At 39.8% G+C, this 25,308-nt stretch overlaps 2 protein-coding genes across 7 annotated transcripts in view; one reads left to right on the plus strand and one right to left on the minus strand.

Moving 5' to 3' along the window:
• LOC131365696 (sex comb on midleg-like protein 2) overlaps positions 1-5,733 on the minus strand; it is a 39,195-nt gene extending 33,462 nt beyond the window's left edge. For both annotated transcript variants that reach the window (XM_058409452.1, XM_058409451.1), the window contains exon 1: positions 5,582-5,733. The gene's annotated coding sequence lies outside the window, so the exon portion shown is untranslated. The remainder of the gene's footprint in view (positions 1-5,581) is intronic.
• A 2,127-nt stretch (positions 5,734-7,860) lies between these two features.
• Positions 7,861-25,308, plus strand: part of LOC131366042 (cyclin-dependent kinase-like 5) — a 67,743-nt gene continuing 50,295 nt past the window's right edge. For 4 of the 5 annotated variants that reach the window (XR_009206762.1, XM_058410147.1, XM_058410149.1 and 1 more), the window contains exons 1-3: positions 7,861-8,012; positions 18,018-18,242; positions 24,710-24,744. Coding sequence is in view for 4 of the 5 variants with exons in the window: in XM_058410147.1 (XP_058266130.1) it covers positions 18,179-18,242; positions 24,710-24,744 (99 nt within the window). In the remaining variant the exon portion in view is untranslated. Of the gene's footprint in view, positions 8,013-9,413; positions 9,752-18,017; positions 18,243-24,709; positions 24,745-25,308 lie in introns of those variants that run through there. The other variant, XM_058410148.1, reaches the window with a different exon arrangement.

The raw sequence follows: 25,308 nt of genomic DNA on the forward strand, positions 1-25,308 counted from the left end.
TCTCTTTCTCTCTCACTTTTTATCTCTCCACATCTCTCACTTTCTCTTTCTCTCTTTCTCTTTCCCTATCGCTATCCATCCATCTCTTTTCTATCTATCTATCTATCTATCTATCTATCTATCTATCTATCTATCTATCTATCTATCTATCTATCTATCTATCTAGCTCATGCTCTCTCTCTCACTTTCTCTCTCGCTGTCTCCATCTCTCTTTCTTCCTCACACTCTCTCTATCTCTTTTCTCTCTCACTCTCTCTGTGTACATCTTTCTCTATTTATCCATCCATATATCTCTCTCTCTCATTCTCTCTCTCTCTTTCTTTCTCACTCTCTCTTTCTATCCATCTCTCATGCTCATGCTCTCTCTCACTTTCTTTCTCACGCTCTCTCATGCTTTCTTTCTCACGCTTCATCTTTCTTTCTCTCTAAATTTTTCTCTCTCCTCATCTCTCATTCTCTCTTGCTCTTTCCCTATCTCTAACTCTCTATCTATCCATCCATCTCTTTTCACTCTATCTATCTATCTATCTATCTATCTATCTATCTATCTATCTATCTATCTATCTATCTATCATGCTCTCTCTATCTATCTATCATGCTCTCTCTCTATCTCTTTTCTCTCTCACTCTTTATCTGTCTCTTCATCTCTTACTCTCTCTCTCGCTCTCACTCTATGACCATTTCTCTCTCTATTTTTTAGCAGCACCTCCCTCACTTACTTCTAGAAGAAATGAATATATCTTCTGCATAAGTACAAAATCCCGGTCCTGCATCATGACACAAAATGACCAGGACTGCAAGAAGTCTAATATCTCTGAAATGACCAGCAGGTCTTTAATGTTTTATTTTGGAATAATTCATTACTACAATAAATCATTCCTTGTGGATAGAGAAAGTTGCAGTGGCATGTTTTTCAGTCTGGTGAACAGACTTCTGGGATGCCTGCAGGAAGAAGGTCACACAAGAGACAGCCTTAAAATTTGTCCAAATTGAGAAGAGGACAGATGTCCCTATCCTGCCGTCCAAATGGGACAGACGTTAACCGGGTGGTCCAAATGCTGCAGTGAAGCGGCTGCCAAGCAAAAACGTCACAAAGTGTGTTGAGCATCCAGGAGGACAATCACTGGGCTGGTTGGTGTATTCTGATTGGTCAGAAAGTGTCACAGCTAACAAATAGCTTATAATGTAAGTAACAAATCCTGACTTCTAGTATTCAAGAGATATTGATGCCCCATGCACTGCTCACATGCTCTTAGACACTAATAATTATGGGGGAAAAAATAGTTTGATAACCGGCAGAAGCAAAGCTGTAAAAGTTTAATGCCTTTGGTGACATGTTTTAGCCAAGAACAAGCCTTTCGTTTCCATTAACATCACACATCCATTTAAGCCATAATTGCTTGACACAAATTCAGGCAGTGGATTTAATTTTGGCAGCTAAAAGTGGCAGATCATTCAGGAACTCAATTATCACTGCACTAAAACTGTTGCACTCATCATAGTCACGCTGTATTTATAGTCATGCTGTCATACTGATACTGTGTTTTTGTACGATTCATAAATAACAAAATCCTTCCGAGGGTTAATCCTTGAGCGAGGGGAATGTGTTTCAGAGCGACCCTGACGTCCGCCTGCGAGCTGCGTGACTTATAGACGAGTCTGCGGTCAACTGGATGAAGTGCAGCTCTGCCTCCTCTCACCTGAGCACATGGCAAGAGTACAGAGAGATTCACCCCCCGGATATAAAGCCAGAGACAGGGGAGACAACAAGATCAGCCTCTTAGTAATGAGGTGAGGAGAGAGGGAGAGAGAGAGAGAGAGAGAGAGAGAGAGAGAGAGCACAAGAAAATGAGAAAGAAAGAGAAAGAGTTTGAGAGAGAGAGAGAGGGAGGGAGAGAGTAAGGAAGAGAGAGAAAGAGAGGATGCAAAAGAGAATGAGAGAGAGAGAGAGAGAGAGAGAGAGAGAGAGAGAGAGAGAGAGCGAGAATACAGCAATTAGAAAATATTTATTCATGTTATTACTTACATCATAGCAGATATAACCAACCTCGCATTTTATCTCTAAGGTCATAATCCAAAAAGGAAATAAAAAAAAAGGAAGTTCATCCTCCTCTTTCCTGAAGACTTCCACATGGTGGAAAATCTCCTGACCATTCCAAATCTCTGACTCCATAAAAGTGACTCCTTCCTGTGACCCGAATATCAGAGCTGCGGCTACAGGAAACGAATCAACGCCTTCTGACCGATCCCCCTCGAGACCAGCTGTAGTACATCTTCCAACAGAGAAGAAGATAAAGACCAGACTGTCGCTGTTACCACTTTCCTCACACTGAGCATCAGCTCCGTATGCCGTTATGTAAATAATATCCGGATTCAGAGACTTCCCCGGGGCAATGCGAGTCAGAAGGCACCGAGGGCCACGTGCACGCTACTGCTGCTTCGGAGAAGTGTGTGTGTGTGTGTGTGTTACTGGATGCAGGACGTAGCCGGGGGGACGCATTCCTGAGCCTCACACACAATCAACCCCTCTTTTCTGACTCACTGGCCAACATACCTTTCTCACACACACACACAGACACACACACAGAGAACATCTCTCCTTACACTACTGTGTAAACGTGTCTGCATCTCAATCCCATTTTAAATATACATATTTATATATAAAACAAAACGACGAACGTTGAGGATGTGACTCCACAGGGGGTCGTTAAAATAACCACTTAACAAGAAGAGCTTATTGAAAGCAGCAGGAGATCGGGTTGATGGTCTCTCTTTAACTAGAGCGACACCTCCTGCGCCCGGAAAAACCCTCGCTCCGATAACTTCACCACTTCACAACATTAACAGAGCTGGAGCTCGGCATTAGGAAGGAGGAAAGCAATAATAATTCGATTGCTTTCTTGATTTTTTTGGTTTCTTTTCCTTAGGATTTTAAAACATCTTGAATCTGATTGGTCAGAAGCGTTCCTACAACAGCAGCTCTGACAGTGAGGTCTAGTATGTTACCGTTTCCATAGTAACAGCTCATTCACAGGTAGCTGTACAATGGGATTCTCCAGATAATAACGGAGAGAGTGTCCTCTCTCCTCACCCTGACTCAGCCTCACTTTTATTTGGAGTCAATAACTGACTCAACCTCACTTTTACTTCAACCTAAACTTTGACTCACTTTATTTATTTATTTTTGTCAATCTCTGACTCAGCTCATCCTCTCTCTCTCTCTCTCTCTCTCTCTCTCTCTCTCTATCTATCTCTCTTTCTCTCTCTCTCTCTCTCTCTCTCTCTCACTCTCTCTCTTCTCTCTCACTTTCTTTTCAACATGATCCCTGACTCAGTCTTGCTTTTATTTGCAGCATTAGGAACATGGGCAGGAATTACGCACATGTTGAACTCACTTAACCATTAGAGACCTTATCTTGAAGAAGAAAAAAAAAGAGGGAGACTAATACACCTTTCATATTGAGTTCATTTTTTACAGTGAGCAACAAATGAGACAAAAAGCTCTGACGCCAGGTGATAACGACAAGGTCTTGAAAACCTCCTGTCTGAAGGAATAAGCTCTTCAAGCCTAACTCACTTTACCTCCGTCGTCTTCTGAACTGAACGTCCTGCTGTGTTCTGGATCGTTATGACGGTTTTGTGAACCGAATCGAACCTTTTTCCTATTCTCTCCGATAAAGTTCACTTCACAAAAAAAAAAGAAAAAAAAAGAAAAGAAAAGAAACATTTCCCAGGAAGATACACAAAAAACATCCCATTATTAAAAAGGTCATATCGTCCACAGACAGACCGAGATGAATAATACAGCACAGGAAGTGTGATAATAACTTTTGAAAATAGATCGTCCCGAATAAGAAGCGGCTTAATAGGAACGTCGCTATCATTTATTACACGCCTTCTAAAATATTCATAACATTGTCTTTTGTAATAATAGTGAGCTCTTCATCTGCAGAATGATTCGAGAGAGAGAGAAAGAGAAAGAGAAGTGAAGAATGATTTCGAGAGTGCTAAAAATATTTATAAATCCTGATTAATTACCACCATAATACATTATTCTCAGAGAATCACCAATATAATGATCAGCCAGCAGTTAAAAGAAATCTCCGAAAGTTATTAAAAAGTTCCCATCATTTCCTATTCATTTACACTCTAAAACCAACAACCAACGAGCTCTAAAAAAACCTGTCTCATCTTATCCGAAGGAATTCATCAGAATCGTCTGGAGCTTTCATTGTTCCTTCTTTTCCACATTAGACTCTGGGACTGGAAGGAAATCTGATTCATGCCTAATACACACTGTACTGGGTTTTAAGAAATGTCGAGCATTGTGTAATATTACCGCTGTGTAACATATCACAGTTAATATATGCAAACTACACCAAAAAGCACTAACAGCTACAGCGTCTGTTATAAACTGCTGCGATAAACCTATTCTTTAAATATTAATCATTTAAAAAACTTATTTTAGCTTATATTATTATAGTTGTAGTAGTAGTAGTATTTGGTCTTATTATATTATTTAATATTAGACTAATCCTGTTATTGCTTTTTCACTATTTCTTGGTATTCTTTTTTTTATCATTTTATATTTTTTCAAAAATAAAATTTTGATATCATTATAATAATATAATATTATATTAACAAATATAAAAATATATATTGTTGTCAAATGATTAATAGATATACAGATACACAACTATACATGTTAAAATAGTGTATTATTTGTATTACTGTTGTTATTAAATGTTTTTGGAGAAAGAGAGAGAGAGAGAGAGAGAGAGAGAGAGAGAGAGAGAGACCTGCAAATAATAATTAGTATAGTATCAGTATTTAATTTACTGCCATTAAAATTATACAAACAAACATAAAATATAATGAACAGTATTACTTGTTATTTTTGTATTAAGTAATATACAATATACACTCCTTTTTTACTGCTACTATTGTTATTATTATTTTATTATAGTATTATTATGATGAAAAGCAAATAGATGATTAACATACATTAGAACACAATTATTAATATTTATTGTTGTTGTTGTTATTAGTTATTCTTAGTAGTAGTAGTAGATTGTAAATGCCGCTTACTTTCATTGTATTCTTTCTAGTTTGCTTTTTAAAAAGTCTGCTCAGTAAAAAATGCAAACTTTATTGAAATAAAAAGGCGTGTACGTCACTCGGCCTGGTTAGTGACGACTCGGATAAAGTCGCGCTCAGAGGAAACGTCATCACACGACCAGCCTTATTACACATGAACAACAAAATAACACGTCGTCCAGCCAGAAACTGTGTAAAACTGCGCCCTGAACGCGTCCATACACTCTCCGCCTGCACGCACGCGCCGAGGGCTTATTACCGCTTTATGAAGGTTAATAACGGGGGTAGACGCCCATCAGCGGCTCCCACTTTGGAAATAAGATGGGAAATACATCGCGACGAGGGTGAAAGTGTTTACACTGAAGCTCTCCTGTAAAAAACCTCCTCACACACACACACCAGGGGCCGATCCCCCCTCACACACACACACTGCGGCTTCACACAGCGAGGCGACTCACGGGAAACACACAAAGCGGACACCTACCTGGGCGAATTTGTCGAAATTCGAGCAGATCTCAGTACTTTTCGCAAAACCTAGCCGCCATATTTCGATAACCTCTGTGCGCGTGCGCATGCGCCCGAGCAGCGTTACGTTGTGGACTTTCCACTGAAACCGCCTCTACAGCGCTATTACTCCCACCCGTATTTGGACAAGCCCCGCCCCCTGTGCGCTGATAGGCTGCTGTTACAGTCTGTTACAAGCCTGCATACAAATGACTAATAGCAATGACAATATTTATTGTGACAAAATCTCAGTGTATTTGAGTTTTTTGGGGGGTTTTTTATCACAAAGAATGCTCCTAAGTTCCTAAGAATGCTCACATTACACATGAGGATATGAGTTTATTTCTAAATTTCTATATTTCTTTTTTGTTTGTTTGTTTTTTGTATACTTTTTTCTGTTATTTAGACTTTATTTATTAATATTTGCTTGTTAATTTATAAACTCTTGATTTGCAGTGCACAATACACTTGTAAATGAAAAAAATAACCCCGATATACTAGTTTATTCTTGGAATATTTCTATTTTTACTTTATTTATTTATGTTTCTTTGTATTTATTAAATGTTTTATATGTTCTAAATGTTTGTTTATACTCAATACTACTTGCTTGTAATCCATGTGACACATGTAAACTAATATGATTTTTAAATTAAAAGATACATTTTATTGTATATATCTTATATATAACATCTGAAACCTACAATAGTAAATTGGTGATATAATAATTTACTTATTCCACATCATCATGTTTTACTGTATATCAATTAGGAAAGACACACATGCCCTTATTTTATGACATGATGTCATCATGTCATAAAATAAGGGCATGTGTGTCTTTCCTAATTGATATACAGTGATGATGTGGAATAAGAAAATTAATATATCAACACATTTATTGTGTTAGGTTAGAGCTGTTGTATGCTCAGTGCGTGTCTAATATATATATATGATATAACTCATGAATTAGATCCTAAATATTTAATAAATATATATAATATAAAAATATATATAACCCATGAATTAGATCCTAAATATTTAATTTCACAGTCAGTTTTTACCAACTCTTAAGTTTCAGAAATTTCTATCCCTGGTAATGCAGTGTGTTAAAATGAGAAATGTGTGCTTTTGATTGTATTTGTGTTCACCACACGGTGGCGCTAATAACTTGTAAAATGATGGAAATGAAGACGATGGACTCCATCTTTGAGAGCACTACAGTATTAATTGTATTTAAAAATTAAACTGATATGAATTCGTATGTAATGGCTAATATGTCATGCTATTTTCACCTCTCTGAGTTATGACGTCAGCATCATGTTAATTACAATATGTAAATTCAGCCATGTTCTTCTAGCTGTAGGTGTTTTGTAAAATTCAAAATAAATCCCAGACATTAGAAATCATTAAAAAAATCATTAGAAAAACATTAGAAACCAAATGAAATGTAAAAAACATTTCGTATTTACCTTTGAATATTCGTTGTTGTTGTTGTTGTTGCATTTTTAATCCTTTAACTGTACTTTTCCATGGTTTGTAGTAATTCTTGTAGAATTATAACGAACAAATTCATGATTATAAATTATTTTATCACGTTTTATCATAATTAACCTTTTTTAAGTTTTATCTTGTGTATATATTTTGTATTGTAAGGTTAATGTGGATTATTTGCAGTGCAGTGATTCAGTTCAGTTGAAGTCTGTTTATATAACGCAGTTCACAAGGGACATTGTCACAAAACAGCTTTACAGAAATCCGGACATAGATTTTTAATTTACCCATAATGATGACAATGACAAAGTTGTCTTGTTGTTGCTGTAATAATAAAAAAAAAAAAATAATAATAATAATAATAATAATAATAATAATAATAATAATAATATTGTTGTTATTATTATTTATTTATTTATTTATTTATTATTTTCCAGAGACTCTATTCCTATTACTTTTTTCTGTTTTATTTTTTCCACTTTTTTTTTAGCAGAATCAAGAATCAAACCTGAAAATAAAATATTTTATCATTTTAAAGGTCCAAGCTAACATTATATTCCAGATCATTTTAAAATAATGAAAATAAAGTCACAGTGCGCTCTCGCGGTTACAGTACTCTATTTTGACAAGTTCGGCGACGAGACGTTACCAAGCTCCCATGCCCCGCCCCCTAGCGGCTGATCTGTGTTCCGGTTGGTTCGTAATAGCGGAGCGCGTGCGCGTGTGGGGCAGAGTGGTCCGTTCTGATTGGACGATGTCACGTCGCTCAAAATAACTGTTGCTATCATCTCTCCAGTCCGATGACAACTGCGCGTGAGGTTTCTCAAGTATGCAGCAGCAGCAGCAGCAGTGGAGATGTGGTGCTGCGCTCCGGGCTGGAGGACTGAGCGCTCACACATTCCTCTGAATCCCCCGCAGTATGAGTGAGTATGATTTCCTTCCGCTGTCTCGACCATGCCATTTATCTGCTTTATCCTCTGAATATAGGCTGAAAGAGCCTGCGGAATGATCAAGAACGCGTTAGCCAGTTAAGCGTTAAAACTAACAGTGAGCGGATGTGGGTGAAAACATCAGAACGGTTTATTATTAGTGGTGCTTGCGTAATTATTATTAATATCATTATTATTATTATTTTCTGTTGCCTTTCCCAGCCTCACCGACTGGATTTCATAATTACTGAGTAGGCTGCTGTTACTGACGTACTTAACATCACTTTGTATAGTGAGAACTAAACACCTATCAATCATCAATTATAAAGACGCGTCATAATGTCCACATAATGTCTGTGCTGTATACGTATTAAAATATAACAACATCCTAAGATCACACCTGTGTTAATAGTCAGGATATACTGCATGTGCCTGGCTGTTGCAGTGTAATACTGCTGTTCAGCACAGTCTCACACCTACGCACTTCCAGCCTATTGCGTCGCAAACCAAAACAGAGTTGCAACACTGAACCGACTCTTTGACTCGGTTCCGACTGATTCCAACAGCCTGGCCCGTCCCCACTGCCCCCCCCACCTTCTCCCAAAACCATGGGGAAGTGATGAAGCTCAAGCCAAGCCCTGTGTAGGCTGCTGGGGGTCAGGATGACATCATGTAGGTCACTTGATCATGGAGAGTGGTGAAGATATTTGGACGTTGCTTTAGCTCACGAATCTCAGCAAAAGCCCACAAGGTGTAATTAGTCTGTAAGATGACTGCTGCAGTGACTCACAGTCCAATCATTAAGAAGCAAAACGGGAAAAAAAAACCTCAAACACGTCAAACCTGAAGAGCAGCGTTCAGGGACGTCTTGGAATTTTAGAAGAACTTTCACACGGCTGGATCATTTTCTATTCCTCGTCTCATGGAACTCTCTCTAAAGATGTATCATCTATGTTCCTTTACTGCTCTTAATCTTTGGCATGATCTCAGGCTTGATTTATTGACACATCGTACATCGTGTGGCACATATCTTAAAACACGTCATCTTCACGTGTGTAACATGTCGCATCACTTTCACGTGGCAGCCATAGAGCTGGTAGAAATCAGCTCTTTCATGAATGGCTGGTATAAATAGACTAGTGATAAGATCCTACAGGCATCCATCAATGTTTTTCACATCCACAAGAGGTTATTAAAAGTCCAGTAGTTTTGGATTTTGTTTATGCAATTCGAGCAGAAGAGTTCCATCGTATGAAAAGTACACATAATATTATGACAAGGCGAGAAGCAAGACTGAGGCTGATTTTTTTCTATTTCAGACTGTAGATTCATGTGAGGTGATTAAACAGCTGAGTGACATGTGACACGCCCCCTAGATCTAGACTGAATCTCCGCTTGGGTTCTCAGATATCTGTAGAACGTCATCAGCAGCGTGAGCTACAGTAGCAAGTGGAACGTTTACCGAGCTCGCTTTGGGAGAAACGTGCCATGAACCCAGCAGTGCGTTACAGACTTCAGAAATCATAGAAATCCAGAAATCAGTTGGTGTCATAAATGGAAATCTGAGGCTCTGTTGCATCTCGACACCACCTTTGCTGTTCTCAGAGCTGAAGTTGCATCTACACTTCTGTTTTTATTCTTAACATGGTTGATCAGTGCTGTGCACAATGAGGAACGGCGCCAAGAATCATTTTTGAACCTATTTGTGCTCGTTCTGGCTTCTGTTATATAAGGTAGGAGGATGATTCATCGATTAAACCTAAGTTAGTGAGGGTTTTTTTTAATCTTCCTACTTGGCCTTTGCTTTTGTAAAGTTTAGTATTAAGAAGCGAACATTTATTTACATTTTCAAAGCTGTTATTTGAAAAACTATTAGCAGTTTATCGTCAATGTATAAATCAAATGGGATTTTTTTTCTTGACGTGTATTTGTCTGGGATTTATGCTGCGTATTTGCTTTGTATCTTACAGCTCAGTTTTTTCTACACATCTTTTAGAGACCTGTGTAGTTAAACATTAATAAAGCATACATGCCATTTGTTCATACAACATAAAGCACAAAGTTGGTTCTTTACTTTACTGTAATTCCATCTTTAACCCTTGACCTACTCTGCTGCTCTGGGTATTAGTCACATTTTCTCTGGAGGAGAAACCTAAAAATAAGCAGTGTGTTAATAATTCAGGTGCATGCTTCGTTTCCATAGATTCGCTGAACTGCAATTATTGCGAGTAGATACTCTTAAATTATGTATATATGACTCCAGTTTGCGGAACAACAAATGAAATATTTGGCTTTTCATCTGATGATCTGCTCATAATATTACCTGGTGTGTGTTGATATCTAAAGAATGAAATACTTTGGGGCACACTGTTAGAAGAAAATAGTCAACAACAAGGGTGCACTGATTGCTGATTAATTTCCCATAACATTTTATTCCAATTATACTGCAAAATTTTACCAGCAATTTACTGTACTCCTTATCCATTTATAGTTCTGTTTAATGTTGTGGACTATCTAGAAAGCCGTCTAGAGGGCAAGTTGAGTTATGTATGCTATAAACAGCCATAAATACGCAGCTGTTATTCCGTCATCATGCTTTCTTTCTTTTATAAATACAACAAAAAATTCTCAGCTTGTCATGTTCCAGAGAAACTGAGAAAAAATGACTGAAAATACTTTCACGTATCGATTAAATTTACAGTTTTACCTCTGACTTTTTTGACTAAACTCTGACACTGGAGATGCCTTCCAAAAAAAAGTTCAAGTCATTACGTAAAACAATATCGCAATATCAGCGTTATTTTTAATATATATATACGGAAAACAAGGTTAACTGGTGTATTGTTAGGATTAGATCATGTTGAGCTGCACATCTTTCTATGAATTGGCTGTTAGTATACAAGCTATATCGTATTAGATCGAGCATGTTTATATCAACCTGTGATTTATATTTATGTGTGTGACCAGCACTTTGAATGAGATTTGAGACTTCAGCAGCTACACTGAATGATCCAGTTTTCTGCTATATTCAGCCTACACCATGCTGCCATAGACGGCTCTATTGAACCTTGCCATTTTGTTTGTGCCTTTGAGATATTTGGCATATCTCAGGACCTGAGTATCTCCTCAATCCGATTTTTTTCCCCACACTCCAAACCTCTATTTCACTAAGAGGTTTGTTCCCTCTGCAGTAAAACCACTTCACAAACCTTGCTGAATCTCATATTGATGGACGTAACTCTTCCTTTGTTATATTAATGAAAGCACTTCAACTTGAAATATATTTAGAAACAAAGAGTAGTCTATTAATTGTCAAAGGAGAAAGATTAATTCCTTTTATTGTAATGGGTGCTGCATTCAGACCAGAGCCGTTTGCTTAGTAAGTAAGGCTGTTTATTACCAAGCTCTTCAAATTGTCCAATTTCAGATTGTCTTCATATTACATGCGAGTAGTCTGAATGAAATGAATGGATGTTTTTCAGCATTTTTTATTCTTCCTGCATTTTAGATTTGCATTTGTTGCTTATTAGAACTAAATTGTTATTAGAAGGTATGATTATGCCACTCTAGTGTGTATTAGAATGAAATGGTAACGACTGATAGATATAGGCTCATATTGCAGGCAGAGTTTAGGAGGTTTGTTTGTGGACTTTATTAAATACACAAAAGGTTATGCCGCTGACAAGTGAGTTACAGTCACTGGATGACAGTCTATAAAATATTAGGTTGAAACCAAAGAGCACAGGCCAACAGGAACAAAAGGAGTCAGTAACAGAGAGAAAATTGAGTAGAGAAATGATGTATACTTACAAAAAATTGGCAAGACTTTCTTAAGCATAGGATAGTAACAAGTGTTATGTGAATCAAGTAAAAAGAATCAATTCATAACCATTCAGTGTCATGGTGGAGCAGTAGGTAGTACTGATGCTTCACAGGTTCAGGGTGACAGCTGTATGGAGGTTTTCATGTTCTTCCCATGTCTAACTGGGCTTCGTCCTGGTACCTCCGGTACCGTCCTGGTTTCCTCCTACCTTCCCGAAACTTGGCAGAAGGTGGATTGGGTGTGTGTAGTTGGCGCCCTGTAATGGACTGGGGTTCCACCCAAGGTGTACACCAATATCGCAACCAGTGTTTCCTGTATAAGTCTCTGGATCCACCACAACAAAACGAATGACTAATATCCATAGCAGCTAGTTCAGAATTTTAGAGATCCCCCAAATCAGCTATAGGTATGTATTCTGGTGCTGGACAGACAAGCTTGAGCAGAGACTAGAGACCATGGAATAAAAAATACTATTTTTGATGTTAAACTAAAAAAAGACACCATTTATGTTCAGTTGTTTGCTGAAAGCTATGCGTGCATGGGACCTGAACTGTACCCCCTGTCAATATTCAATACCCAATAAACCAGGGCATCTGCTGGTTACAAGGTTGTAGAAATTTCAGCAAAAGGTCTAGGTTTAAATAATAGACTTCAGGGTTCTAGGTTTAGTAGAACGAGTGCAAGATTAATCTTTAAGTAAGGGCCACCAGAATTTATAGCATAAATAAGTCAAGGTGCACTGAATGCCTGGAGGGCTGTAATGAGTGAGATGTGGAACCACTGTACAGTAAACTGGGGACAGAGGTCTTTGTTGATGGTCCAGTATTGCTGGGTAGCTGGGTAGTGCTTGTACTGAGAGGACAGGACATCTACTTTGTTATCTTTAGAATCTGGCCTGTAGGTAGGTGTGAAGGTACCAAGCATGAGGAATAAATAATACCCATCATGTCTGTTGAGGATTGAAACTTTTGGCAAATTGTCCATATTCTAAGTGTCTGATTGTGGCTCCACTCTTCCAGGGTGGCTCTTAAAAAAAGCTGTTATTCCCAACATCTTCCATGGCACTGTGACAGAATGGCTCCTTAGCTGGCCTTGGAAGCATCCACCTCCATAATCCACCTCCTATAAATGGCAAAGAGGGATCATGATGTCTTGGAATGGAGGTGCTTCTTTAGAGAGCATCATGAGAGTTACGGCTCTGAAATAAACCCTCTTATCAAGTGGGATTAAACGTTAGCAAACCCCTGGACTTTGTATTGAAAGCCCGGTGCGGTGGCCAGTTAACGACAGCTTTTAATTTTCCCTTATCAATCTCGCCAGCTTGAGTGCGGAGAATATATCAAAGGAAATAGATAGTGGGTTTGTAAAACTCACACTTCTTTAGCTTGGCGTACAAACTGTCTTACATAAGGCTGTGGAACAAGTAGAACACACAAGAGACAAGTACTTCTTCTGACGTGTAATAGATTAACATGTTTTTTATGTAATGTGCTAGCCATCTATTTAGCATACGTCTAAGGTCTTCGTTAATAACTACTGGGAAGGCAGTGGTAGTGAAGGCCCAAAGAGAAATTTTGAAGTGCTGCAAATGCCTGTTATCTGTTCTGAGGTGGCAGGTCCTAATGGTCATGGGTAAAGGTAATTTACTTTGTTGAAATTTAGGCCCCTGCAGTCCGACAGGACAAAAAAAACCTACAGTACTGAAAAGCTTGCTGCTGCTTGGGTAATCTAATTCTGTTTTTTTATGTAATTCTCCATAGCCAGAAATTTAGGATTATGTTTACCAAATAAAAGGTTAACAGCACAGTCCTAAAACCTGTAAAGGAGCATTTGGAGCAATTTGCTTCAACCTAATCTGATCTTGATATGAAGAAGACAACGTCAAGTCATTTATCCAGTTCTGAACTTTCTGAAAACTCTCAAGATTCCTCTTTGCTCAATAAAACATAAGGGTTTTTCTAGTATATTAACAGGAAATTGAGTGCTACAAGCTTTTAAGGTGACTTGATGTCCATCAAAAAGTATATCCTTAGGGTGATAGTGCTTTGGTCTTGTGTTCTTCCAGAGTCAAAAGAGCATCCAGAGCAACCAACCATTGCCAGTATCAGATAAGAACAGCCAGATGCTCTAATTGGTTGTTTGTTTCTTTGGCTAGATCCTGGTCGATGAAGCTCTTGATTTTCAATCAATCAAAGAAGAATTCCTTCCTTGTTTTAAGAAGAGCAGTTGGTCACCTTTAGATCCTGCAAATGTTGTGTGATTGGTGTAAATGACTGCCTCAAATATTGCAGGTGAACTCTAGTTAAAAGCTCTTTCAGTAAGAAGGATGAGGATGAAGCAAACTATTGTCTTGTTTGTGGTAACCAGTAGTCTGGCAGCTGAGATTTATTACACATTGCATCAGAAACCCCTTGCAATTCCCAGAGGAGTCAGGTGATTCTCTGCACATGTTGCGAATGAGCCTCCAGGCTCCTTCAGGCTTCCCCTGTGCATACACAGCTGTCTGGAGTTCCATGAAGCCCACTGTCTTGGGTCCAGTCTCCTGTAATGTGGGAAAACCCGGCTGGGTAAATGGACCCAAACAATAGACCAATCATCTTTATCTAATCAACCCTGATGGCCCAGGATGACCCCGTCCCCATTTACAAGACACTAATGATGAAGAAGACATATACATTACAGCACAGTGAAATCCTTTCTTCACATATCCCAACTCTGGAAGTTGGGGTCAGAGCACAGGGCCATCAGCCATGGTACAGCACCCCTGAAGCAGTGAGGGTTAGGGGCCTTGCTCAAGGGCCCAATAGTGGCAGCTTGGCAGTGCTGGGTCATGAATCCTCAACAACATCAACAAGCCCAGAGCCTTATCCGCTTGAGCTACCACTGCCCAAAGGATTGCTTTCAACAACGGACTTCTGTACAGAATCACGACACAAAGGGAAGGATCGGGATGTGGTTTGACATATGGCTTAACACGGCTGATCATACGCTCTGGCCTTCATGGTCAGTAGATGTCAACTTGTTTGAGCACCTACGGGAGATTTTGGTGTTGTGTTAGACAACACTCTGTACCATCATCTTCAAAATAGTACTAATGCATCGAATCATGGTACAACAAACACCTTGGTTTTTCCTATCTGATTATCAGCCCAAGGCTTATGGATTGGCCTTAAGGACTGGGCTTATGGATTGAAATATGGATTTTTTCATGAATATCCATACACAAAAAAACATATTTATCCTTGAGGGACATAATGGAACAAATGTTTATGTTTCCCCAGTGTACATAGTGGACATTTATTTAAGTAAAATTTTGGTTAATTGCATTAACTAGCTACAGAAATGTGCTTAAAATGGAGGGGGGGTTATTTCATTTAGATCATTTTTATTTCATCACATCACAGTCCCTCATTATTAATAAGCAACATGTATTGGGAACATCACACTGGGTATGGGCTGCTATTTTCACTCACCTGGAGAAATTTCTTCTTCAGGCATCTCAGGATCAGGAGAAGATACGTGATTTGAAATCCGGCATTTCCACGGTGGACATATTGCACGGCAGTGAAAAACCATGAACTGAGCGTGAACTCCATGAAATATTCTTCACAGAGGAATATCTTCACTTTTTTTTGCACATTCACTCCATTTTTTGTTCTTTTTTTATGATGTAAAGCTCTTTAGATGTTTACGTGAGGATGGAAGCTATTTGATGAAGTGACCCAGCTTTTTTTAAATTTATACATATAAATACTTATAAATTTAAGAATAAACATTCTTCTTTGTTTTGGACACCATGTACCACAAACACACACACACACACACACTGTAGCTGAATGCAGTTATTCAATAAAATAAAAATGCTGAATTATCCTTATTAGAGGCTGAGCTTGGCATCATCGGTTTTGATAAACAACCCTGTCGTCAAACAAACCCATTTGCATGGCGTGTGTCAGAGCCGATTCACTAGCATCTCTCTCTCTCTCTCTCTCACGCCGAGTGATGTGATGCCTCTGGATGGTGCGAATGAGCAGCATGGTGTTCTTCCGCTCGCTCAGCTCCTGCAGCCCACATCGCCTGGCAAAAATGTGGACACTGAATTCTGTCGTAAAAGCGATGGTACATATAGAATAGCCAGAGACATGCTGACTCCATCCACACACACATATTATGATGACAACTTGACATTTTAGAGCAATTAAGCTCAATTTGAGTCAATTACTTAAGTTTAGTATGTGTGTGTGTGTGTGTGTGTGTGGGATGGTGGGTGACATCAAAGACAATTTAGAACAAATGTACTTGCTTGTGGGTTTGACAACATGATCATTTTTCCCGCGCTATGACTAATCGAAATGCTTTTTAGTATTTCTCTCTCACAACAATGACAGCTTGAAAAACAGATTTAAAGGAAATATCCACCCTCGACGACCTCCATGTCAGTTTTTATACTCTGCGAATATGAACTGACGTTTTTTTGTTTGACCATCTTTCATCGACGCGTCAGTCGGTTTTCACTTTGGCTAATGTTTTCCTACCTGCTGATTGTGGTGTCAGGAGGATTTCGCCCATTTCATACATCTCTACCTAAAGAGAGCGATGCAGCGGCGCTTTAGTCTTTTAGTCTGTCCGTGTTTCTGACCTCTTAGACACTCTGCTCAAACAGATCAGCATCCAAAGCTTGAACTTTCACGCTGACATCTCGCTTGTCATCCCGTAGATCGCTAACTAGCCGAGCGGAGGATCTGCATTACATTCTGGGAACTTTTGAGTTCAACCTTCGCAGCAACGCCTCTGCTACGTCTACGTCGGATTTCTCATTAATACGGTGTTAAATGTCACCAGGAAAATTCTTTAACAGTCGTCGTCAGTAGACTTTAACACAGCTTTGTGTTTTTTCCTCGGCGGTCGACTCATGATCACGGCTCACAGTGTCAGACATTTCTAAAGGTCATTTTTAATAGCTAATGATCGCTTTTTCGTGGCCGCACTCTGCATCTGGCTCTCGGCTTCTCTCACCCGATAAGCTAAAACTGAAATGTTGTTTGTTTTGTGGAAAGTAAACAGTATTTTCCATTGAAACCTTTTTTTAACTCTAGTGATTTTAAATCAGTGAATGTGCAAGAAGTAATCCCAGCCATTTTTAAATTTTTTTTTGCTGATCCCGCCATCCTTAAGCGCCACCCCGGACCTCAATTCCTGGTGGTTGCAGACGTTTAGCAGATCCAGATTCCGGTGTAGAGATTAAGCAGACTGGATGCAAGTCACTTGACGTTTTCTCTGAGTCAGAGTTACGCAATGGTTTTCATTCAGAAGTGACTTCAAACCTCACACACTCACAGTTCATGAAGAGGCATGTTTACCTCTATCAGGAAGGAAAAGGAAGAGGAGGAGGAGGAGGAAGAGGAGGAGGGGTGTTTTTCTGAATCTGCTTCCTCGGTTTAGAGCTACCAGCAGCACCCTGAGAGAGAATGACAGAAAATGCAACAATGCTAGATGAGGAATTAAATCCTCTTTGCTCTTGGCAGATGAGATGAGATGAGATGAAATGAGACGAGACGGATGGTGATACTCATATTGCATTTCTGCATGAACATAGTTTTGTCATTTGTTGGTTTAAAGATAAATTCGTCTCTTAGATGTTAGGTGTGTGAAGCAGGTTTTTTTTAATGAACGTAATTAGAAATCACTCTATCACAGTTATAGAGGAAATAAAATGTCAGAACATGATGTTATAGGATAAATAATCAACGACAAGGTGATGTGATGTGCCGCAGAGTTTTACCCAAAAGACTAACCGCATGACCAAAGAGCTGACACTGGCTGAGCTGACTCCTTCCAAAAAACTGTTGAAGAATATGTCTACGTTTTCATGTTATGCTCGAAATTGTTAAAAACAGAAAATGAGGTGGCAGAAAAAGACAACTAATACATTAACAGATTTTTCTTCTCTCAATTAAAACAAAATGTCAAATACATCAAGAGGTCAGCATGGGCCTTAACAATTTGGCTTGATTATTAAAGAGCATATAAAAGTGATGGACAGCATAATCCTGTAAAAAAAACCTTCCACCACTGAGAGTAAATTGCATCTAGCTCTCACTCCAAAGATCAAAACCCAGTGTTTATATTTTCCTTCCACTCCATAACGATCTGTTTTTCCCTCTGCATATCCTCAGGTGCGAGTGTGTACTTGGAGAAAGTGTGCACAATGTTCAGCGGCGTTTTGACCGGACCACCTGATGCCACCAGGCCACCCCATGCCCGCCTGTAACCCCGGAGACGACAACCTCTTACCCGCTCGAACTTCACCTCTTTTGGCCAACCAGCATTAGTCTTGATGAGGAACCCTGCCATCGGTGATGTGATGAACAAGTTTGAGGTGCTTGGGATCGTCGGGGAAGGTGAGGGTTTAAAAAGGTTTCCACTTAAACATCATCGTCTTCACGCGGACTTTTACTTAGTTGATACTTGAAGAAAGAAACTTTTTAATTCATATTAATTCACTGAAATAGAGATTAAGTATGAAATGGCCTTTGATTATTCATGAAAAAGCTGGTATCTGCACGAACTTGATACTCTTGCTGTAGTAAAGTGTTTATTATGAATCAACTCAGTGAATTGTTGTATATGTTTCAGTTGCCCTTTATTTTTTTCTTTATTTTTTTTTATGATAGTCGTCTCTTTAAAAGCTGAAATGACATTTATAGAAGTGGTGTACATGTAAAATGATTAATTCCTCTCACCGCTCATCTGTATCTGTCAACAATTCCTGGCATCTCCTTTATCTTTTAATAAAGCAGCTCAGACAAAGCTAAAGTGGGCCAACGTTCCTCCTCCACACTAACGCTAAAGTGCACTCGAACCCTCTATCCTTTCTCCCCTTCACCATTGCCCCTTCCCCACCCCCCCTTCTCCCTCTCCCCAACTCTACCCTTTCCTTCACCCCCTCCCCCTTTCCCCCTCCCTCTCCTATTCCCCTCCCATTCACCCTCTTCCTCATCCCTTTCCCCCCCTCCCCTTCACCCTCTCTCCCTCCCTCTTCTACCACCCCCCATCACCTATGCCACATCCGTTTTCTTTACATTTTGCATGAGGGATATGGGAGAAAGTGTCTGGGGACCAGGCTATTTTTACGCGTCCCTCTGTTCATGTAGTCGACTCTGATACATAATGAAGAGTGAGAGAGGAAGCTGGATAGAGCTGATCAGTTACTGCACTGCTGAGATAGCGAAGATGATACACAAGGGCACGAGTCCCAGCTGAGACACTGTTCACAGGTTTATACCTGTTACACATTCACAACATAACATCACACTCACTGAACACAGGATTTACACTGTGCTCATTCAGTCAAACAAACAGATAGATAGGTGGATGGATGGATGGATGGATGGATGGATGGATGGATGGATGGATAGATAGATAGATAGAGCTTTAGAACATTATAGTCTCATTCTAATGCATCTGAATCAGTGAATCAAATCACTGAATCATTGAATCACTGACTCTTAAAAGCATTTGGTATTTTGAGTAATTTACAGATGTCCCTCTACCTGAAAGTGTCCAGATTGTCATTGTGTGTCAGCACGGTGATGTGTGTATGTTGACGTGGAAGTGATCAGATGAAGGGGTGTTGAGTTTTGTGATATTAATTGTTGTTTACTAGGTGACGGCTGCAGAAACACCAACGAGGCTTGTGTAATTATTGTTGTGCGGTGGAGTAAACCAACACAGAGAGGGTTGATTTTTGACAGGGTGCTGCGCTGACGTGGATGCGTGAGTGCGTTCGTGTGTGTGTGTGAGTGTGTGTGTGTTTCGGCGTGTCTTCGTCACCACGCAGGATGATTTTTAATTACGACCCCGGGGCGGTTTCAGCACTCAAGGTGCAAGAAGATGATAAAACAAGTGTTGGTGGTGGAACCGACTCTCTGCTACAGCACTACAGGGTTGCATGTGTGTGTGTGTGTGTGTGTGTTTTAACTCATGTTTTGGCAGTGATTATAGCCTGCTGTGTGTTCAGCTGTCAGAGGAGTGGATTTCATTCTGTTTTTGGCCACAAGCATAACCCTCTCTTTAGCCTGGCTCATCTCTAGCATAGCATTATTAGCCCAGTTTATTAGCATAACACTAATAGAAGCTGGATTTTGTCAGTTTTAGGTGAATTGATCCAGGAGAAGTGGAAGCTAAATAAATTGCTCAAAAGTATTTGCTCAGAGAAGGTTTTCATTTGAATTTTTTTTTATATACAAAGAGCAAATCAAAGCTACTTATCTGAAGAAATTATTTCATTTCATTTCATTTAAAGTAAAAGTTACATGATTAAGAATAGGTTCCCAGAATGCAACAAGTCCAAACTAGTGACTGCTCTATGAAGGCTGTGAAGGTACAAAAAAAACAACACTGCAACACTGATGTAATCTTTTTGAATCATTGAATCACTGATTGTTTTGCCAGCACATGTAACCAAACTGGTCTAGAAATGCCACTGTAGTTCACCTTTCTTTTTTCTTTCACCCTCTCACTTGCCTAAACATGCCACTGCTTCTAGATCTATAGATAGATAGATAGATAGATAGATAGATAGATAGATAGATAGATAGATAGATAGATAGATAGATAGATAGATAGATAGATAGATAGATAGATAGATAATTAAGTTACAACATATGTTCTAAGCACATGTATTGAATCTGATAGCATCTATGTCGTGTGCTTGAGGTTTGTGAAGACTGAGTAGTATTTTCTACTTCCAGGTCAAATGTAATATGAAGCTAAATATCACCTGTTTTACTCAAATTTAATAAACCTCCTCAAGCCTTCTTAGCGTTAATGTAACTATGATAGCATGCTAGACTAGCTGTACTTGCATTCACTCATTCCAACAAGCACAGATTTCTTTAAAAGACAATAAAAAGGAGGACGAGAGTGAACCAGGAAACATATTTAAGGTGGATCAAGAAGTGTTCCAGTCTCCAAGTCCTTACAGGTGGAAACCTCAGCCTTATGCAAATGAGATGCAAACATCAGCATGTGGTGATATCATAATCTCGAAAGTGACGTAGCAGGGAGATCTCGTCATGACCCACAGCCAGGCAATCGGTGCAGAGGATGGTGGAAGAGACAGATGCAGAGACTGCACTGTGGTAGTAACTAACCCCTGAAGCTGATTCACTACTCACATTCTTTCTTATACATTTTCGTTTCCATAGTAACCCCAGGTCAGGTTAGTACAGGTTAGGTTAAAGAGACTTAAAAATGTCAGCGCATACTTATCCCATCTCTCCGGTTCATTCATGTCGTAAAACGTCTTCGTCCCAGCTCCCATGGGCCCCTGGTACGTCTCCTGACAGGCGGAGCGACGCCGACACACTGACACGAGCAGCCATTCACGCTTCACGCCGCATTGAGCCGATGAGACTGGAGGTGCGCTCAGGCAAACTAATCACCTCTCTCAATCACTCAGCACACGCGCACCATGTGTGTGTGTGTGTGTCTGTGTGTGTGTGTGTGTGTGTTTCATCATAGTGACCTGGTATTATTGAGCAGTTATGGAGAGGTCAGGATAATCGCATGCAGAGAGGAAAGGTTGTCTGTCACTGTCACATAACAGATGTGTCAAATTTATTCAAATTATTTAAAAAAATCATTTGGTTCCCCACGATTAGGCTCATGCACTTTTCTACTGTTTCAGGTTTCAGTAGAGTTTGAAAGTTATATTTGTGAATAATAATCTGCTGATCATGTCACAAACTCTACTGTATTAAAGTCCAGTAAAGTCCAAAATCACATATTGTGAAGGGCCTACAGCATTTGCTTCAGTACCTACTGCATTTGCCTTAGGACCTACAGCATTTGATACAGTACCTACAGCAATTGATTCAGTACCTACAACATTTGATACAGTACCTACTGCATTTGATACAGTACCTACAGCAATTGATTCAGTACCTACTGCATTTAATTCAGTACCTACTGCAATTGATTCAGTACCTATAGCAATTGATTCAAGGCCTCCTGCAATCAATTCAGTACTTAATTCTATGTGTGTAGCATGAATACAATCCCGACAAGTATACTTGCTATTGTATCCTATAATGTCATAATAACCACGTAACCTTTTTCCCCCCAAAACACTTCAACTGTTTTTTCTTGTTTTAACCTTCAACAAGTTATCAATTTACTCAGGTGTTTTTTACCAGGTACTGTTTAACCACAAGGAACATTGTTTAATACCTACAGCGCTTACACTCAGCTCTTCCACCCCAGTCCTGTTGCATTATGGGACAGCGCAGTGCGCATTGATTCCATACTGCAGAATCTCAGTGGACGCAGTGGGTCATGTGGGAATTTCTCACCCACTGTTTTATGAATTCTGAGAATCCAGACTCAGTGCTTTTCTCCTACTGTACAGTAGGGTAGTGGGGATATTCAGACACAGCTTGTGAGTCACAATCTCTGTTTGATTCATACACTTTACACCAGGGTAAATCTTATTTCTTTCGCTTCTTTCAGCAAAAGCCCAGACGGTTAAGTGCTTCCTCTATGTGCTTCTGATGGAAGAATGACATTACGAAGCCTAGCAGCCACTTTCTCAGCTGGCTTTCCCCTGGAGTATGACTTTAATCAGTTTAATTAGGCCTTTGCCGTTCAAGTGCTAATGGAGTTTTAGGCTGAGCTGGGAGCGTGAGATGAGACATGTTTGATGCTGGATGAAGCTGCATGATTAAATCTGAAAGTGAAAATGTGTCTGACTGCTGGCGTGAACATGCACCAGCGTGCAACCTTCTTGAAATAACATTGAGCGAAAGAAAGGAACAATGTTTCTTTAGTTCTTGAGGATAACTTTGTCTGCTATACATGATCCATATTTATTGAGCAGATTTAAAAGTTCAAGAGACAGAATTCATTTTGCTTGCTTTCATCTGGGTTTCCACAGATATTGAATGTACTTGCCCACTAATAGCCAGGAAATTTGCTTGTCCTTGGAATACTTGGCTTATACTGTATGTGTTATTCAGTGGCCATGTGAAATAGTGTTTTGAAAAGCAATAACAGAAAAGACAGAACTCCTCTCGATACACAGTATACCTGCCTTACGATGAGTTCTTTCACCATTTCTGAGAATCCCTTCTAGCACTTTGTAACCCAGACGACTGCATCCTTTCATCCGTCTGAAAGCCATCTATTGTATGCCCGAGCACAGACGCCCACGATTGGCCAGTGTCACTCTAATGGACAGTGGGAGAGCGGAATGCCCTCCTTCTGACCCAGAGAGCACAGCCAATTATGCTCTCTTGGATTCCCATTTTATTTACAGACACGCTGGTTATATAAAGTCCATGCTGTATCTTTAAGCGCATGTCACATGTAGAGTCGCAAGCCATATAATGAGCAGGATTTTCTTTCAGCCTTGCATCTGTAATTGGCCAGACCACGATACAGGTGTCTGCCTCTTGTTTGGTCTCGGTTTTGTTAACGTTACCCGTACTGTATGATAGAAGCACTTGAGCCCATGTTGAAGGAATCTGGTCAATGAGGTCATGGTCAGGGTTGTGGTGGATCCAGACCATACAAGATCGTCCAGTTTCAGGGGGTTCTGTGCCCAGTGTAGGCTCAGATTCCTGTTCTTGGCTCACAGGAGTGGAACATGATGTGGTCTTCTGCTGTTGCAACCCATCCAAAGTCAATCTGAGATGCTTTTCTGCTCTGCAAGATTGTCAAAATATTTGAGGTTTGAGCTACCTGAGACATCCTGCACACGATTCTGTGTAAACTCTAGAGAATCCCAGGAGATAAACAGCTTCTAAAGTTGAGCTGTTGTAGCCCATCCGCCTCAAGGCTTGGCATTTTGTTTTGAGATGCTTTTCTTCTCGCCACAGTTGTGAAGGGTGGTTACGTGAGTTACTCTAGCTCAAACCTCTCCTCTGATCTTCCTCGGAAGTAACACTTGAAACTTGTAGTTGCACTGTTACAAAATTGGCCTAAAATTGCTGCAGCCTCTAAACCCAAAAATGAGCTCTCTATCTAATTTTACCATGTTCTGTGACCTTGTTTTTTAAATAAATGTGTGCTCAGATGAATACAGCTGCTATTTTCCACCAAATCGAGCAGAGCCTAGTTTGGTTTCATTTCCTGTTTCATCCTGACTCAGAGTTTTACCCTGTATGTTGCGTTCATCTAATTCATTATCCTGGTTAATCGCTTGCCTTTTTAGTGCCAGCGTCGATTGTACTGGATGTGTTCTGGAAGAGATCAGAGCGCTCGAAGCTCACTGCTGCTTGCGGATTTTCAAATCGTGCAACAGAATAGCATCTCTTCTCCTGAACTACTTTGCCCCATTCACACACACACACACACACACACACACACACACACACATAGGCGTAGACCTTATACACACACTACTTAATGATTCTATATGACAATTCTACATGTGAAAGCTTAACAGCATCTGGATCATTAACTCGCATCAATTAGAACCACTCATATGACTCAGCTTTCGCTGCAAAGAACAGCAGGTCAGTGCCCTTGAGCGTGATCCCCAGAGTTCCTTTTATCTTACCTGAATGCCACATTCTCTCACCCAGAGGTGACCCCATGTAAATAAAGTAGCCACTCGAACACAGAGAACAATCGATTAATTTGTAAACTAAAGGTCTCCTCAGAGTTCATTCATAGCAGAGTCAGTGTGTGTGTGTGTGTGTGTTTGCAGGCATCGGTGAAAAACTCACCTCCATGATGCTTTAACACATGATAGCTGTGAACTGACACCATTTTACATCTTTTTTCCTCCCTCCCTCCCTCCCTCTCTCTCTCTCTCTCTCTCTCTCTCTCTCTCTCTCCCTCTCTCTCTGTCTATCCCATGCAGGAGCATATGGAGTCGTGCTCAAATGCAGACACAAGGTAAGACCCAAGAGCTGTTTATCTCTTTGCTTCAGAAATCTAATGAGGCTAAATGCAGACTTCCAAAGCAACGACTCAATGGTTGTTTTTCTTACTAGTACAAATAACTTAGAAAATATGTAGATCATATTGCAGATTAATTAAGTAGTGACATACTCTAGATGTCATGTGTTTACACGGGCCTTAAGAATGCACCCAGGAATGTCTCAGGTCTTGTTTAGGCTCCTAATCACAGGTTTGCTTTCATAAAGCAGACTCCATTCCGAACCATGGAATTACTTCACATCTAAATCAGTAATGCTACGTTCACATGTACAGCGACTTACAGCGACGAAGTGACTGGAAACAGTTCATTGTAAATAAGAGCTACCGACTTCCTGTATCACGAGAAACAGATGTGGGCATGTCCAGCGATGCGACAAAAGTTGAACTTTATGTAAATACAGAAGGACTTGGTGCAGAGACTACCACCAGGAACGAAGACAGTAGAGGTCATGTGATCCATGACAAAGAGCACACTCTACTTCTGCTTCACCTTGTATCATATAATGCAGATAAACACTG

This window comes from Hemibagrus wyckioides, linkage group LG15 (assembly GCF_019097595.1).
Source record: "Hemibagrus wyckioides isolate EC202008001 linkage group LG15, SWU_Hwy_1.0, whole genome shotgun sequence".
In the NCBI taxonomy this organism is placed as follows: domain Eukaryota; kingdom Metazoa; phylum Chordata; class Actinopteri; order Siluriformes; family Bagridae; genus Hemibagrus; species Hemibagrus wyckioides.